This window comes from Arvicola amphibius, chromosome 7 (genome assembly GCF_903992535.2).
Source record: "Arvicola amphibius chromosome 7, mArvAmp1.2, whole genome shotgun sequence".
Lineage (NCBI taxonomy): Eukaryota > Metazoa > Chordata > Mammalia > Rodentia > Cricetidae > Arvicola > Arvicola amphibius.
Window position 1 is genome coordinate 117,389,493 of NC_052053.1, and position 18,161 is coordinate 117,407,653.

At 38.1% G+C, this 18,161-nt stretch overlaps 1 protein-coding gene across 1 annotated transcript in view; it reads right to left on the reverse strand.

Annotated features, from left to right (window-relative positions):
- Ttc6 (tetratricopeptide repeat domain 6) overlaps window positions 1–18,161 on the reverse strand; it is a 164,115-nt gene that overhangs the window by 35,428 nt on the left and 110,526 nt on the right. Inside the window, 7 exon segments of the mRNA XM_038336062.1 lie at window positions 3,296–3,446; window positions 5,166–5,286; window positions 7,967–8,136; window positions 12,078–12,214; window positions 14,629–14,801; window positions 15,590–15,719; window positions 16,038–16,488. Coding sequence (XP_038191990.1) covers window positions 3,296–3,446; window positions 5,166–5,286; window positions 7,967–8,136; window positions 12,078–12,214; window positions 14,629–14,801; window positions 15,590–15,719; window positions 16,038–16,488 — 1,333 coding nt within the window.

Below are 18,161 nucleotides of genomic sequence, written 5' to 3' on the forward strand. Positions count from 1 at the left end.
AAGAGCAGTGATGAATAACCATCCAACAGTGTAGATATTTTTCTCTGCCAAACAACTTAGCCCACTACTTTTAATTCAGCCTCATTCAAAATTTCAGGACATGGTAAGAAAATAGCCATATTCTTTGCACAAATTTAGAATGAATGGCCTCCACATCAATTCCAAGTAGAACCCTTGTTCCCAACTTAAATATCATGAGCTAGATCCTTAACTGTCTGTATTTCTATGGAATTCCAGTCCTCTACTTTCTTTCAGGAACAGCCCGCCAATCTCTCCCTGAAACACCCTAGGGCTTCTGTAGTTCACAATTCTAAATTTGTCTACATTCTTTCTACAAACCAATTCTAAAAGCCTATAAGCCACTTGTCATGCTTGTTGTTTGGGAGATTAGAATATAATTACATGTCTCCCCTTTTCTCCTTCTAAACATACTCTTGCCCCCCATTTTGCTCTTTCAAATTCATGTCCTCAGTTTTTATTAACTGTTATTGCAACCTTCTCAGTCTGTATGATCTTACTTGCACATATAATTTCAGGGCTGACCAATACAGCATAACCAGCTGGTGCACTCTTCCCTGAGGAATGCTATTTCTCCCGCTCTTGCCGCGCCTTAGCTACCTGTAGTTCTTTGTGTAGGGTTGAGGCCCCTGGGCTTTCCCCATCTATTGCTGTTCTTAAGTGCATGCCTAGGCTGCCGTGGTATAACTTCTGCTTTAGCAGGAGACCCAGTCTCACAGCAAAGCACGTGGTCAGATGTTTCACGGCCACAACCTCACTTCTGCACCTTCTGTGCTGTATACATTTTGTTGTTTCTGTGAGTTAACAAGTACCCAATAAAGCAATTTTAAAAGGAATGATTTATTTTGCCTCACAGTTTTAGAGAATTCAGTCTGTCATGTAGGGGAAAGCATGGTGACCAATTACACCGTGACAGGGGTTTGTGTAGCCGGGGCATCTCATATCTGTGTGGACAGCGAAGAAGTGACACAGCAAGACACACTATGAATACTCAAGTAATGACTTCCTTCCATTTTACAACAACCCAAACAGTGCTACTGGCTGAGCACTGCATAGACCTATGGGGGAGGGGCACTCTGCTTCTAAACCACAGAAATATCTATACACTAATTAAAGTGGAATGCTGCTGACAGAAGCTCACTCTCTGCGTTTACAAACTTTTTCTGGGGTTGGGTTTTAGCTCAGATTAAGAAAGGAGGCTGAACCTGCAAGCAGAAGAATATAGTCTACATATATACATGAAGAGGGTTTAATTTACAAGTTATTTTTACATTAGATTATATTTATCCACATGATTTTCTTTTCTGAATCTTACTTTTTTTGTTCAAAAACACCTCATGGAAATGCCTCCAAATGTGCTTGTATAGTTCTCTTTTGCATTTTTTTTCTGACTGAAATAATGCATCATGTGTAAACACTTGTAGTCAACAATGATTGTGTAGATATTTAGGCTTCTTAGAACAAAGAGTGAGGACATGTGCTGACATTCAGCTATCCTACTAACACTTTGAATTCTATGTATGTTATTGGAACAAACCAGCTTCCTCAAACTTCCCAGCTTTGCCTATACCATTAACAGATTAGTGAAAAGAATGATAGGCTGTAAGCAAGCCTGTGTCTCACCCAACAATATTAACAGCACACTTTCCCTGGGAACAGTGCTGAATCTGCTCTGGAACCTCTACCTTTGTTATCTGGAGGATAAGGACTTTGAATTGAACTCTAGACATACCAAGTTCTGAGATGTAGAAAATGGAATTTAGAACATGAGTTATGAACTATAAATAAGTCTTTGTTATGTTGTTAAGGTGCTTTTGAAGGTATTTTTACCACCGCATAAACCAGCATGCTATGATTAAAACAAATATATCCGGGGGATATATATGAACAAGGGTGGGAAGGTAGTAAATGATAGGCCCTGTGGTTTCTAAGAAAAAAAGTAAAAGTCCTGACATATTTTGGCACAATCCCTAGAACTTCTATGTTTGTGCCATCAAAGCAGCAAAGAGCAGAAACAAGAAGGCTATTGCAATGGTCTTGGGGAGAAAGCATTGTCTGGGACAGAGCAGTTGGAAAGAAATGGCCCAAAGGTATATCTTTGAGAAACAGAGATGGAAGCTAAAAAAGTATTCTATGGGAAGCCAGATCTGGTGACAGGAGGAGAAGAGAGACTACTTACCGAGCTATTTCAATTTGTTACAATGAATTAATTATATATATATATATATATATACATATATATATATATATTTAATTTGGATAAGTTGTAAAAATTAAGGTTTAAAGAAAGTTATTGATTATTAGGATACCATTTGTTGTGGTTTGAATGTAATTGGTCCCCAGAAGTTCACAGAGAGTGGCACCATTAGGAAGTATGGCTTTGTTGGAATAAGTATGGATTTGTCGGTAGAAGTATGTTATGTGGGGGTGGGCTTTGAGGTCTCATCTCATATATGCCAAGCCACATCCAGTACCTCAGTCTACTTCCTGTTGCCTGCATATCACCATGTAGCAGCTCCTTCTCCAGCACTATGTCTGCCTACATGCCACCACAGCCCACCGTGATAATAGACTGAACCTCTGAAACTCTAAGCCACCACTTCAGTTAAATGTTTCCCTTCATAAGAGTTGCCATGGTGGCATGGTGAATTTTCACAGGAATAGAAACCCTGAGTGAGACAGAAGCTGGTAGCAGGGACTGGGGTAGGCCTAACCACGTTTTTGGTAAGAGGAATTTGGAGTTTGGTACTGGGTTTGGAAAGCAATGGAATTCTTTAAGCACTGCCTAATCGATCATACTAGTAGGAGAATGGAAGACAGTGGTGCTAAGAGTTATTTGAACTGTGGGGAATAGATCCTATTTTATGAACCTACACACTTACCGGTACATATAACATACATACACAGAATTAGGCCAACAGATTCTAAAGGGTTAACAGATTTCCCCAGCCAATATAATTACAGGCTACTGATTTTCAGAAAAATTCTCATTATGTACTCTTATTTGCATAGAATACATTACCTATAATAGCTGTATACTGTTTTGTAGTGAAAATATGAAACATGTGCTAGAGATACTATAAATGAAAATGGACACCTTGTAAGAGGCTTTGCAAATAACAAATAATAACTAACTGTATCTGCTTAATAGCTATTGTTTATAAATCCATAAGCCACTGTCGTTAGCTGAAAAAATTACACTCATATCAGTTACCTTGGAAAAATATCCAAACAATTAAATTATTTTTTAAATTCAAGATCCCCAAGTCTTAAATACCTTATAATAGGTTTCTGCTCTACAAATATAGCTTTGAATATATAAAGGATCAACTCGGATTGCCTCAGAGAATCGCCAAAAGGCTTCAGTGTAATTATCCAGGTGGAGCAGATAGAGGAGGCCAATATTCACATAAGCCAAAGTAGCAGTTCTAAAACAATAAAAAACAAGAAAGGAAAATCTTTTTAGAAATTTAAAATTATGTCCATTTTAAAAAACTATTAAAAAGTTAATGAAGTATGTGAGTCAACTGCAAGCAGGTATTCTTAATATCTTACTAAAGCAATGAAATTAGTTTACTATGTTCTCTTAAAAAATAGAAGCATGGGTGGTTAGGAAGATGGGAAAGATCTGAGAGGAGGTGGGGAAAGGGAAACAGGATTGGAATATACTGTACGGAAATATTTATTTTCAATAAAAGAGGAGCATTATTTAAAAAGTAATGAATTAACAATCATAGGTTCTATACTGGGAAGGGAAATGGTAGTCTCCTAGACCCTTAGCAAAACTTGACTTAATCTTGAGTTACCTTGAATCAATGATTATTTTTCCTCGACTCAAAAGTTTTTGCTTAAAGCCATGTGTAAAAATGAAAAGTGATCATTCTAAGATTTGATGGTTTTCAGTTTTTTTTTTTTTAAAAAGTTCTCCACGTGGGTATACATAAAATTGCTTTTCAATGCCAAATAAATGTTTTCTTATAGTCAAGTGATTGTTAGTAAGGGGATGACCTGAGACTTACTCTGCTCAGTGCTTCCTCAAGACGAGGAAAGTGCGTATCACAGGATATGTACTGAGCCTGGGCCATGGAAGCCCTGACAGCTGGGCAGCAAGGGTCCTTCTGCCCATCTGCTGACTTTATATCCCAAATGTCACTCTGCCTTCCTAGCCCCCCCAAAAAGTCCTCAGAGGCCTATACTTGTTACTCTCCAAGTTCAAAGTTTTTACTGGATAAATTGCTTGGCGTCACAGAAATAGCATAATTTTTTAAATTCATTCTGAAAGCTTTCATGTTTTTCTTTCATTTTTGAAGTTAAACACGATCACATCATTTCTCATTTCCTCCCTCCAAACACTCCCATATACCTCACCTTGTTCTATTTCAACGTCATAGCCTCTTTCTTCATTAATTATTTTTATCGATATACATGTATATTATCTCATACATGAATACATATCTTCTATATTCCTAAAACTAACTTTCTCAGTCTGTATAATGTTACATGGATGTATATGTTCAACACTGGCCACTTGGTATTGGATAATTAGATGGTGTTTTCTCCAACTCTCAGTATTCCCTAGTTGCCTATAACAACTTTCATTTTAATGAGTGATTCATTGGAGAGAAAGAGAATTACTCAATTAAAACATATGCTTTAAAGCTGGCTTTTTGGCTTGCTTAACTTGCAGTTTGTGCCTCTTCCATGTCCTGTTTTCTAAATGGTATTAGATTTTCTTTTGCTTTACTAAACAAAATGAAGTCGAACATTCCAAACAAGGCCTTTGCTTACATTGCACTGGATATTGTGCATAACAATGAAAGAAACAAATATTTTAAAACTTGATGACAGTTGTCCACTGACTTAACTTCAAAAGAACTGTAGCCTAAGTGTCCGCAAGCCAATACCAGTAATGTTTTAACTTAATACTCAAAGATTTAAGTCTTTTCAACCTCTAAATTTTACAAACAGGCTGAAATGAGCAAGTCTTATTTGAGCAGTAAACTTAGGCTAGTGCTATTCTAATGCTACTGTGACTTTATATTGCAGCCTCATTTTCTACAATGTTACCACTAGTGAGGTGGAGGCTTCCTTCTATTTTTTTTCCTGATTTTATATAATAGTGAATAAGTATGAAAGGAAAGACTTACCTTTCTAGAGAAATAACAGTTTCAAAATCACAAATTGCCAACATCCAAAGTTTTAGTTGTGCATAGAGTACACCCCGATGTAGAAAGCAGTTAAGATTATCATAGCCATCATTTATGAGAACTGAAAATATAAAGTAGATACTTTGATTTCTAAATAATCATAGAGTTATATTTCAGAACAAACCCTCCACATTGCTTTCACTTATTTAGCATTTTCCCTTATTCCAAAAACAATGTATCTGTGATGAGTGTGCTCATTTGGTGTGTGAAAATAATATATATTTTTAAAAACTGCTACCTGCCCAGTGGTGGTGGTACATGTCTTTAATCCCAGCACCAGGGAGGCAGAAGCAGGCCGACTTCTGTAGGTTCAAGGCCAGCCTGCTCTACAGAGTGAGTTCCAGGACAGCCAGGGATACACAGAGAAACCCCATCTCAAAGAACCCAAAACAAACGCTAACTGGTATTACTGTGGCTATTGTGGCTCACAGATTTATTAGAGCTGGTGGAAAACTGAGACACTCTATTTACTTTAAAAGTGAAGAGATTAAGGTCCAAAGGGGCACAATACACTGACGGGGACTAAGATTAAGTCAGTGGCAAAGGCTGGTTTAGAATGTAACAGCTGATGGAAGGGTGCCCTTGCTCACAGTAGCTCCTTATTATCACAAAGACATTAAAGACCAAAGAACAGGTGTGAATGTACTGGTTCAGAACAAGGCATAAGGCAGATGCCAGGTCTATTCATCTACAGTGGTAGGCAGCTTCAAAGAGTGCTGTGGGACAATAGTCTTGTATTGTTTTAATAAAATACGGATTGATCAGTAACCAGGAAGGAAGTATAGGTGGGATGACAAGGCAGGAAGTAGAGGCAGGACAATGAGAACAGGAGAATTCTGGGAAGAGAAAAGAGTCAGTCTGTAGTCGTCACAGAGGAAGCTAGATACAGAGGAATCAAGATAAGAATGCCTCACTGATAAAAGGTACCAAGTCATGTGGCTAACATAGACAAGAATTATGGGCTAATTTAAGATGTAAGAGTTAATAAGAAGTCTGAGCTGCCAGGACAACCAGTTTATAATTAATGTAGACCTCTGTGTAGTTTTTAGGACTGAATGGCTGTAGGACCAGACAGGACAGAAAGCTCTGTCAACAAAAGAGGTTACTGAAGGCAAGAACATGATAGTGAGCAAGCTGACTATTTATCATAATTGAAATGGGTAGCTTGGCTTTATATCCCTAACAACAGAAACAAGAAGACCAAAACAACCTCCACTGCAGATGAGTGACCCTCACCAGTACCCAGCCGAGGGGTCACCTGACAAGTCTCTGGCTTACCAACTTCCTCTCTACTTTCAAAAACATGATAGTGAAATATATGAGCTTTTATAAGAGTCAGTGCATGTCTTCTAAGATTCTCAGTTCCATTCTGGATTAAGAAGTAACAATGAACCTGCGCACATGTGTGAGCACACGCACACGTGTGCACACACACACAATTCTCCATACTAGATTTGAGAGGCTTTAGCCATTGTTAGCAATGGCCATGCTAATGAAACAAATAATTCATAACCTGAAGGCATTCCCACTTCTCAGTTCACAGTACGATTGGCCAGCTAGGGAAGGCTCTCCTTGCTACTGATAGAAAACTATTCTCACAGAAAAAAAATTGCTTGAGAGATTTAACTACTCTAGACTTGGTTTTTTAAGTTAACATTGGATGATGATAATAAATTCTTCATACCATTATTTGAGTATTCACTGAAGTATTCCATCTATATTACCCAGAGCAGTGGTCAGAACATATTGCAGTGGTCCATAAATATCAACATTATCAACACAGAGCCTTGTTTTAATGGTGGATTATTTAAATCTTTGGGGTAATGTATCAGAAAGTGTTAAGGCTAAAATCAAGCCAGTCTGCTCTCAGTAATTCAATAACAGAGACTTTGAATTGTTATGACAGCTTCCAAGGTAAAATTCGAGGGTCCTTCCTTTAAAGACAGAAGAGGAAAGGATTCTCTGGGTGGACCAGGTCAGTGCAGCCAGATTAGCCTGCACGACTATTCGAATCTGAAGGGATGGGTGACAGAGTCCCATTCATACATGCAACACATTTGCTGAGAAATGAGGAGTGAACTGAGGGAAGAGAAATCAGAGAGAGCAAAGGCCACAGCAAGCGAAGAAGAAGCGAAGATGGAGTCAGCTGGGAGCAGAAATAAGATGCGAAGACAAAAAGAGAAGAGAACAGCCATGTTCAGCCCTCTTTCCCCAGAGCCCTGGGAAACATGAGACATGCAGCTCTTCTCACCGTCTATGAGGCAAATGAGGGGTGGGATGATATCTTTGGAAAGTGTTTGCCTTGAAGCACAAGGACCTAAATTCTATCCCCTGATACCACTGGGGCAGGGGAGACAAACCTGGCGTGGTAGCGTGTGCCGCCAGCAATCTCAGTGTCTGGGAGCCTGGGGAGAATGAACCCCGAGATTTGCTGACCTATTTAGTGAGGCCAGTAAGGGCCGTATCGCAAAAAATAATAAAATTAAATTCAAAAGAATGGGAGAGAAAAACAGTAAAATAAGAAAGTTGTCAACTCCTGAGGTTGTCCTCTGAACCCTACACATACGGGCACTTATGTACACAGGTGAACAACACGCATACACAATACAAAGCAAATATTTTAAGTACTGGCCATGAACCCACTGAGCTGCTGGGGCTCCTATCAGATGCTCGCATCCACGCGCCGAGCAGTCAAGCTGCTGTCCCGCCTATCAGGGGCTCACACATGCCCAGCCGAGTACCTGAAACACTGTAATCCTGCAGCGCTCTGAGGGGATTAGTCTTCCTGAACACGCAGGCTCGGTAGTACAGCGCTAACCAATTGTTAGGATCTAAGTGGATGGCAACAGAAAAGTCTTGGGTGGCTTGTTTATATAAACTCCTTTTAAAATATGCTCTCCCTCGGTTTGTCCTAGAAGAAGAAAAAGATTTTAATATGTACTGCAAAGTAGATATTCTTTTTGTTAAACCCATCGCCTAATTTCTGCTTCTTTATCTTTGCTTTTCGAGAGTTTAGTCGTGATGCTGCTGTCAAAACAGCATAAATTTTATAGAGGACACTTTGTTACACAATTATTTGCTAACTAATTAAGTTTGTAAGGTAGCTGAATGGTTATTAACTTCATCTCTTTTCTTTTACAGGGGAGACAACATTTTTAAAAACCCTTCAAAAGCCCATTCTTTATTATTGATCTATTTTGGGTGTTCTTTTTATTTTTAAAGGATCAATACTGGCACAAATGGATTAAGATGGAGAAAACTAAGAAGGTCAGGTCAAGGTATTATAAGTTGGGCCTGTCTTATCACAGAGAGACAACTGTTATTTTGAAGTGTTTGTCTTTCTGACGTTAGCAAATGGGGGCCACTGAGAAACACTTTGGAGACTAGTGATCATTATTTTTGTGATAGCCAGGGCTAGGAATGGGGTAGTGTAGTGTCCCAGGCATGAGCTCAGAAGTGGTTGAAGTACTGACTGGGTAGGAATGAAAACAGCTCCAGCAGTGGTGTGCTTGGAGCTGTAATGTGATCTGGAGGCGTGCTATCAGAGAGTGTGCCTTCAAATGTGGATTCTGTAAGAACTTTGGGAATCGGCTGGGTAGTGTGCGCCTTAAAACCCCAGCACTTAGGTAGTAGTGGCGGGAGGATTTCTGGTCTACAAGGCTGGAACCATGTCAACTAGGGCTTCATAAAGAGACCCTGTCTCAAAGAATAAATATAAAATTTTGGTTTATTAGGACATGAGTAAGACATTTCTTAAAGATGAGATGTTCTTTCTTCAAGGGTTTCAAGATGCCTGTTGCTTTCAAAGAACATCTACTGGACAAAACTTGAGTTCCTTCTCACTGTTAAAGACAAAAACATACCAGATGTAAATTGCTGAGTTTCAGATAGTCTGTTACCTCAGTACCAATAGGGCATGTCATATCAATGGGCATGCTTCTAAGAGAATATGGGAGACTTCCTTCTTTTTAATAAAGGAGAAAATTCCTGAAATCAAATTCAGATTATAAAATAGAAAGAAATGATCATATCAACAACTAGTCCTGGAAAAGGTGGATATCCACATCAAGAATGAACTTAGATGCGTATCTCTTATGCTGCATAAATATCATCCAAATGGACTGAAGATGTTCACATAAAACCTGAAAATATAAAATTGCTAGAGAAAAATGGGCAGGTAAAACAAGATACAGGCATAGAAAGACTTTATTTTTATTAGATTTATTAGATTTACATACATTTAGGAAATGAAGCCAGCAAAAAATAGGTTCCAATAAAATTTTAAAATTCTGTATGGAAAAGGAAATAGTTAATTGATTAAAGAGACAACCTGCCAAATAGAAGAAAATCTTTGCTGGCTATGCAGCTAATACAGGAATTCTGTACAGAATATATGAAGAACTTAAAAGGAAACAAATAACCTAGTTAAAAAATGAGCCAAACAATTCTCAGGAAAATAAATTGCCAATAAATATTGATTTCATTTTATTATTTCATTCATTTTTGAGATTATAATATAATTACACTTTCCCCCTTCCTTTTCCTCCCTTCAAACTTCCTCATACAGCCTTCCTTGCTCTCTTTAAAAAGTCATGCTTTATGTGTGTGTAACAATATGTAGACACATATAAACAAAAGCACACACACACATACACACACACACACACACACACACACACACACATATACCTACAATCTTTAGAGAGTCTATCTTAGTCTTTCTCAGAATAGCTACTATCAGGAATAGAAACTTCGATAACTTCTGGTAAGGATACTGAGTAAGAAGAACACTACTCACTGTGGGTGGGAATGTAAACTGATGATTACAAATTGCTCAGTTTTAGATGTTCTGTTACCCAGTAATAAAGTATGACAATAGCCTAAATAAAATGAACAGCTTCCTAGAAATACACAAACCTCCAAAGTTGGCTCAAGAAGAAATAGATAGCCCTTCTAGACCCCTGACAAGGGAAGGAACTGAATGAGCAACTCTAAAAACATAGCTGAGACCCATAGATAAATTCAACCAAATAGCAAAGATTCGATTTATCCTTTCTTCACTCCTTCAACAGAAAGAGAGAGAGAGAGAGAGAGAGAGAGAGAGAGAGAGAGAGAGAGAGAGAGAGAGAGAGGTTAACAGCAGGAATCAAACTTGAGACATTATGCTAAGTGAAATAAACCAAGCAGAAAAAGATAAATACCACATGACTTGACTGTGTGGAACCTGAATGGGGCAAACGGGTACCGGTAGAAGCGGACTAGGAGTCCTGCCTACCACAAGCTGGAGTGCAGAGCAGATAAACAAAGATGCTGGCCAAGTACAAAGGTTTAGTGAGGAGAAAAAAGGCCGTTGCATCTATTGTACAGCATGGTGATTATAGTTAACACGCGTTGTATATTTCAAAATCACTGAAAGGATTGGCAATCATCATAAGGAAAGATGGGTGTAATGTGATAGGCATGTTATCTTGGTTTAATTATTAGAAATGAATGAACACCTCATTTCACTTTATGACCATGTTTACAAGTATTATTGAAAATTAAAATGAAATTACATTTGAAAATTGATACACAAAGTTTATTAAGGCATAACTGTATTTCAAACAAGTACACGTATAAATTGGAACTACCTAAATTTAAAATAACATAGAGACAAGAGTTATATAAGAAAAACACTGAATAGGTCAATAAAAATTTGGGGTTCATTGTTCCCCTATTTGTAATATCCACAAATTAGAAACAACCTAGAACACCCTTAACAGATGAATAAAGAAAATATGGTACATTTACACAATTGACTATTACTCAACTGTTAAATGACATCATGAAATTTGCAGATAAATAGAGAAAACTAGAAAAAATATCCTGAGTGAGGTAACCCAGCTCAGAAAGATAAATACATGTATCCACTTTATTCATTGATATTAGCTGTTAGGTCAACAATAAGCAAGCTACAATCTGTAGAACCACAGGGATAAGACATAGAGTAAGAAACTGGTGTGCGACAGATAAATCTCCCTAGGAAAGGGAAATAGAATACATAGTTATAGATGGTTGGCATAGGGACTCGAATGGGAGGCTCAAGCCAAGAGAAAAATGGAAGAGGGGGATGAGGGAGGAAATATGGGGAGAGAGAAAGCTAAAATTAAGGGCTACTTGAGGGGTGGTATTGAAACCTAATACAATAGAAGTTTATGGATATATTATATCTATTATATATAATATATTACACACACACACGTTTCTTGTGCCTTTTCTTGGCCTTGTTTCCTTCTGTTTGTTTGTTTTGTCTTATTCCTATGTGCTAGCTTTTAAATCTTATAATATTATATTATTATTTCTTAGAAGCCTGTTTGTTTTCGAAAGAGACAGAAGGGAGTGGATCTGGATAGAAGAGGAGGTGGGAAGGAACTGGGAGGAGAAGATGGCGGGGTGGTGGGAATAAGGAGAAATTGTAATCAGGAATTGTAATCATACTATATGAAAAAATATATTTTTATTAAAAGGAAAGAAAAAGGGAAAGAAAAATAAATTAAAATAAATAAAAACAAAAAGAAATAGTGAAGTTTAATACACAAATTACAATGACATTACAGAATATATTTGATCAGATATATGTTCTCCGTGGATACAAAGATGATGAACGAAAAGGAAATGCAGAGAAGGGAACTGTGCAAGGAGCAAGGCTTTCCATAGCTAGAAACTTACTTCTTGGAAACACAAAGGAATGGCTTGATGGTGACAATTAACTCATTGTTTTGAAATGGCTGTTAGATTACATTGAGCAATTTTTCCTGTAAATATATTTAATTAATATGTCATTTTGAAATTTACATATAAAATAATTCTTACCTTGCATAAGAATTTTGGGGCTCAAGTTTTAACAGAGCTGTAAAATCATGTATGGTTCCAATCCAGTTTTCATTTTCAAAGTAATATACTGCACGCTTCATTAAGGCATCTGTTCTCTTGGGATTATGGTAAATACACTAGCATGGTGAGAGAATGCAAACACGTTACACTAGAGTGGTGGGAGGATGCAAACACGTTACACTAGCGTGGTGGGAGGATGCAAACACGTTACACAGTGAGAAAAAACTAAGACAAGGTACAGTCAACTTAAGTTTACATAAGAGAAACCCACTTCAAGATACTAAAAATTTCAAATCTGTGTTTAAGGATTATATTAAGACATGTTCCACCATCAAATTTTTGAGAGAGAGCATCATCCATGAGGAAAGATAAATGGTAAATATTAAAAAAAGGCTTTTGACCACTGAAACTTTCACTGCTAAAAATTCCGGAGTCTCCTAGCAATCTCAAATGCTACCCCCATTAAGTCTCACCCATGTGACCTCCTAAGCATGGGCTGATTGAGGACAACGTTAACAGACACGGCATGGTAGATGGGGGAAAGAGCAGGAGGCCTCGTCTCTACACAGAGTTACAGGCAACTAAGGAATGAAGAGACTGGGGTGAGCACTCATTTCTAGGGAAGAGCATACCAATCGGTTAGCCAGTATTAAATGGTCAGCCCTCACAAAATACATACGAGTAGCTTTATACAGATTCAACAAGTTATAATTTGGAGTGTGTGTGTGTGTGTGTGTGTGTGTCTGTCTGTCTGTCTGTGTGTGCATGTGACAGCAATTAATGAAAAAAGAGATCATGGATTTTAAGAAGAGCAAGTAGGGATATGCGGAGGGTTTGAAAGGAAGAGGGAAGGAGAAATGATGTAATTATAATATAATCTCAGAAATAAAAGCATTGATAAGTGAGGTTGCGCTGTCTCATACTATTCTGTCCTGACAGTGGGTGAAAGTCACACTGGCTGTAGCTTAATCTAGTCCCTAACATGAGAAGACGAAAGATGTGTCTCGTAACTACACACTGACATACAAAGCAGCAGAGGGTAGAGTCGCCCTAACTGCGGCACAAAAGAAGTCTCCAGGTATGTTCAAAGCAGAAAGAAACATGCTAAGGAGATTGGGGATTGTTTATTTCTGGTTGTTACAGTAATCTGTTGTTAAACTACTGGTGTCAGATGCAGGAAGTGAAATGAGTCAATTATTACTAATTTTTAAATGTTTTTCCTTAATTTGGAGATTATAATATATAATTTCTCCCTTCCCTTCTTTTCCTTTAAACTCTCCTTTATAGTCCTCCTTGTTCTCTTTCAAATCATGATCTTTTTTCATTGTTATATGCATATATGTATGCATATAAATTCCTAAATTAAAACTATTTAGTACGTGTAATGCTACCTGCATTTTCAAAAGAGATTTTTAGTTACTTCTGGATCAGAAGTTACAAGCCAACAATACTTTCCATAAACAGAAGACTGTCAAGCTAAATCAAGAAGTAACATGGCAGTTGGGAACATGGACAAATGAATTAGTTAAGCAATTTCTTTTAATTTTTCCATTATGCTCGGGACTAAGATTTAAAGTTAGAAGTCAGTAGATCATCAAGTCTTGCTGCAGCCAAGGAAGTCATGTTGCCTTGACGGCACCCTCAGGGTGTGATTCAATCAAAAGCTCACTTCTTTGCCAGTTATCCCAATACCTACAAACAAACATAGATACCTCCATCCAACCTTCTTTCCTTCATGGCACCCACCATGATGTTATATCTCATGAATGTGCTTATATCTTTCCTCAAGTAACTTTTCTTTGATATCTGCATAATCCAGAAACATTTCTATACCATTCATCATTTTTCCACTATATTATGTATGCAGTGCCTGGGTCAACAAATTTTTGTGAATGAAAGAAAGAGTGAATGAATCCATGATCACAGTCTCTTCAACAACTAGTAGGTCCCATGGAGAGAGCATCAGCTGTTCAAGAGCTAACAGAAGGAGAAAAGAATTTTTTTCTATTATCTGAAAAGAAAAGGCAATTTTCAAAGGTCTCTAAAACCACATTTCTTAGTCCAAGAATAGGGAACCAGAAAAGCTGAGATGTCTTTGGGGTTCCCTCAGTGTTTCATATCTACCTTTTGTTTTCCATTTATTCACCAATATTTCTAAATTGCAAAATTGGTGATAACAACATACCAGCAATGGAAATGCTAGTTCCTAACTTATAATTAGTTATAGTTTGGTTATATAAAACACATGATAACTGTTAAAAATGTTTGCTAGGGAGATAGAGAGATGGCTCAGTGGTTGTGGGCAGTTTGATGCTTTGTAGAAGAATGGGGCTTTGGTTCCCAGTACCATGGTGTGCCTCACACCTATCTGTAACCCCAGTTCCACGGACCTGATGGTACCTCAAGTACCAGACATGCATCTAGTGCACATGCATACCACAGGCCAGCCACTCTTAGAACAAATAAGTCTGAAAAAAGGTTTGCAATACAAAAATCTATCAGTGGGAGCAGGGGGTGTCATGAAGCTTACTTTCGAATAATCATCAATGGCCAGCACTCTGTTTGTCTTCTCATACATCTCCCCCCTCTTGAAATAGAGATCAGCGTCTTTGGGTCTGCACTTGATTGCCTGACTGTAATTCAGAATTGCCAGTGTGATTTCCTTCTTCTCTCTGAAAATCTCTGCCTTTGACAAGTATGCCTCTAAAGATGAAAGGTAAAAACTCCGTTTTACAATCTTTCCCTTAGCTATGAGAATTCAAAGCAGCAATCCCGCTTCAAAATGCATTCCTAGAATGATGTTCACTATAGTATACGCCGTTTCATTTTTCCACACCTGATTTATTCTCAAAATCTGAATACTCATTTGCAGTTTCAAGTAGTCTTACTCTGACGTGGCAACATTACCACTCACCTGTGGAACTGTGTAAAATGTTTCAGTCTTAGCAACGGCAGTAAAAAGCTAGGTTTGAATCACACAGAGTTGTGTGGACTTTTAGCACATATGCCAACACAGATCAGAAGACATTCAGCCATCTTGTGCTTTGTCACATAGTTCTGGAAGTACTGGGGGTTCAAAGATGCACATGACAATTCCACATTTCTAGAAAGGTCTGTGTCTAGAAGTTCAGGCCATTAGAAAACAGCGCATATGAGCGACGTATAGATTTCACCCACTACGAGGCCTTCACAGTATTACATTCTCATTCTGAAACGTGTGGTCAAGAAAAGACTTACAAATCACCTCCCAATTTTGAGTTCATATTCTCCATGTGAGATCCGTGAAAGGGATTGTGCTGAAATGGATCTCCAGGGAATAAACTCAGGCATAATGAGTCAGTGAAAACAACGCAAGGGTTATATGAACTCTAAAGCTGAAGCCGTCATACCAATTTACAGAACTTCTACCTATCAGTTTATTTGTATTTATAATCATGAGGAAAGCCAAGATAAAGAGACGGGTAATGTAGCTGTCTCCGTATATAACCCACCTGCATGGTTTTTATTATATTTGTTTATAAAATTTAAGTCATCCAACGCATCATTAATTTTGTCTTGGAAAAGATAAATGAAATGTCGGTGCCAATAGGCATTGAGAAACAATGGCTCCAAAAATATGGTCTGAAAAACATATGTATAAACAAAGTCAGATACATTGATTTTCCAAAGGAAAAAAAATAACACTATTAAATGAGTTTCTCAAGCATCATTAATACCAGTGGCTTTACATGCATACAACATAAAGTAAAGCCTGCCAATGCAAAAACCAGAAGTCCAGTGTTTTTAATAAACATTTGAAAACGCCAATATTTGTATTTCACAATCCCATAAATTGTACTACAATCATTTGTCATTCAAAACCTCAACAGAAATTACTGTATAAATAAAGGGAATGGAAATGGTGAGCTGTGTTTTTTTTTTTTACTCTTTCAAACTTACTTCTTGTAGGTCATTCATGGCGCTTTGCAACTTTCCCAGTTTTCTATAAATAGCTCCACGCCGACAATAGGCAAACACAGGAATTCTTTTCTCGTTTCTTATCTCTTGAGTCAACCGCTCCACTTCGGATTCATAATATTGAATGACCTCTGGGGGAAGGTCACACTTGATATGATCAGATAATTCCAACTTGGGAAGGTCTATCACTGGCTCGGGAACGTCTTTCTGAACATACGTGGCTGCTGCAGGTGTTTTCTGAGGTTTGTCTTTAACGAAGATCTCGATAGCCCATGTCCGAGGATCAGTATTTTCTGGTATTCCTCCTTTACTTTGAACAAATTGATCAAAATTTAAAACCACGGGTACACTGGGAGACCTTATTTGACGTTCGTATAACGGAACTTTAAGGAAAAATTTTTTCTGCTCAGGAAGTACTCCGTGAGATGTTGATCTAGTGTCAAAGAGAATGATTAATTTTTAATTACAGAAACACTATTATCTTTCGAGCTATGATTCAATTCAACCACACAAAAAAATATTATTTTTCTATTATCAAAACTTGCTAATTTATGTAATCGAACTTCACTTTTTCTATCAGTAAAACTGTAGCACAATATAAAGAATCTCTGTAAAAATAGAAATACATTTTTAATGTGGAAGCCTCTCTAGACTGCTGGGATAGTGACAGCCGTTCTCCTTTCTGGTCTAACTCACAACCTCATCTTCTACCAGGATGACTGCAGTGAGAATTTAGGTGAGCTGGAAGGAATAAAGGAAATGCTTCTTCCAAAGGCTGAAGTCTATTTCTTCAGGAAACTGTGAAACTTGATCATTTAGATCCTTTCAAATGATGCAGCTATATTCCTCCTCAACTTCTCCACTGAAAACAGAGCTTTCATTCAGAAGCATGGGCTGTAGTGTAGCCATATGGTATCCAACAGAGACAGAATAAAGACAGTCTACTGCAAATTTGGAAAAAGCATTCAGTAGCATTGGCTGTATTGTGACCGTATGATAGCTAACGGCGACAGGATAAACACAGTCTACAGCTAGTTTGGAAAAAGTTTTAGCCCCATTGTGTTTTATTTACTGAATTTATAGTGTAAGAAAGTCATGGTGCCAAAGTAGGGGAATAAAGGTAAGAAAAGGCTCCCATTCTTTTATTCCCTTCTTATAATCTCCAGGCCACATTCTCGTGCAAGCCATTCTCATCTGTTCTGACTCGAGGGCAGTGGGCTGGATAGCATTCTGTCATTTGACACAAGTTAACCCATCTTAGAGTAGGGAGCCTCAGTTGAGAAAGTGCCTCCAAGAGAGAGACCTGGCTATAGGCAAGACTGTAGGGAATGTTCTTAACTAGCAATTAATTAACCCAACCAATTACGGTTGGTGTTACCCCTCTGCTGGTGGTCCTGTGTTCTGTTAGAAATCAGACTGAGCAAACTGTCTTCAAGATGGGACACGAGATGCTTCAGCCCAGGCCGCTGAGATACCACTGTCTCTTCCTCTCTCTCTGTTTGTCAGCCGTATCCCCTTGGCTTCATATCTCCAATCTAGTACCACCTGAGAAAGGCTGTCTGTGCCAGGTGTTCTGTTTGTGCTTCTGTGTTCCACTCCTTCCTCACCTTGTTCCCTAGCCTGGGAAACTAACTTCTACAAACTACATCCACAAGACCCTTTGTTCTCTGCTTTATCAGAAACCTCAGTAGAGGGACACAAGCATCTGAAGTCAAGGTTTCTATGTTCCAGGGCCCTACAAGGTAGGTTACCTCTAGCTGGATATAATAACACTTGCCCCAGAAGATCAGAACTTCAAAGAAACCTTTTCTACCCAATTATTTTCTCCCAGGTTTTAATAATTACCCTCTATTTAATCTTCTCAAACTTATTGTAGAAAATAAATTGATTCTGCATTAATCATGGCTTCCCTCTACCCCACACCTCTGCCATGTGCTTCCCAAATTATTCTAAGCTGAAAATGCACTCTAGCTAGTCTGTTTCCTATTAGAGGGGAGCTGAAGAAATATACAGAAAAGATAGCATAAAACCAGTCCATATAACACATGACATGTAGTAGACTAAGAACTCCAGTTATCACCCATGGTAACAAGGGGTCTTCAGATG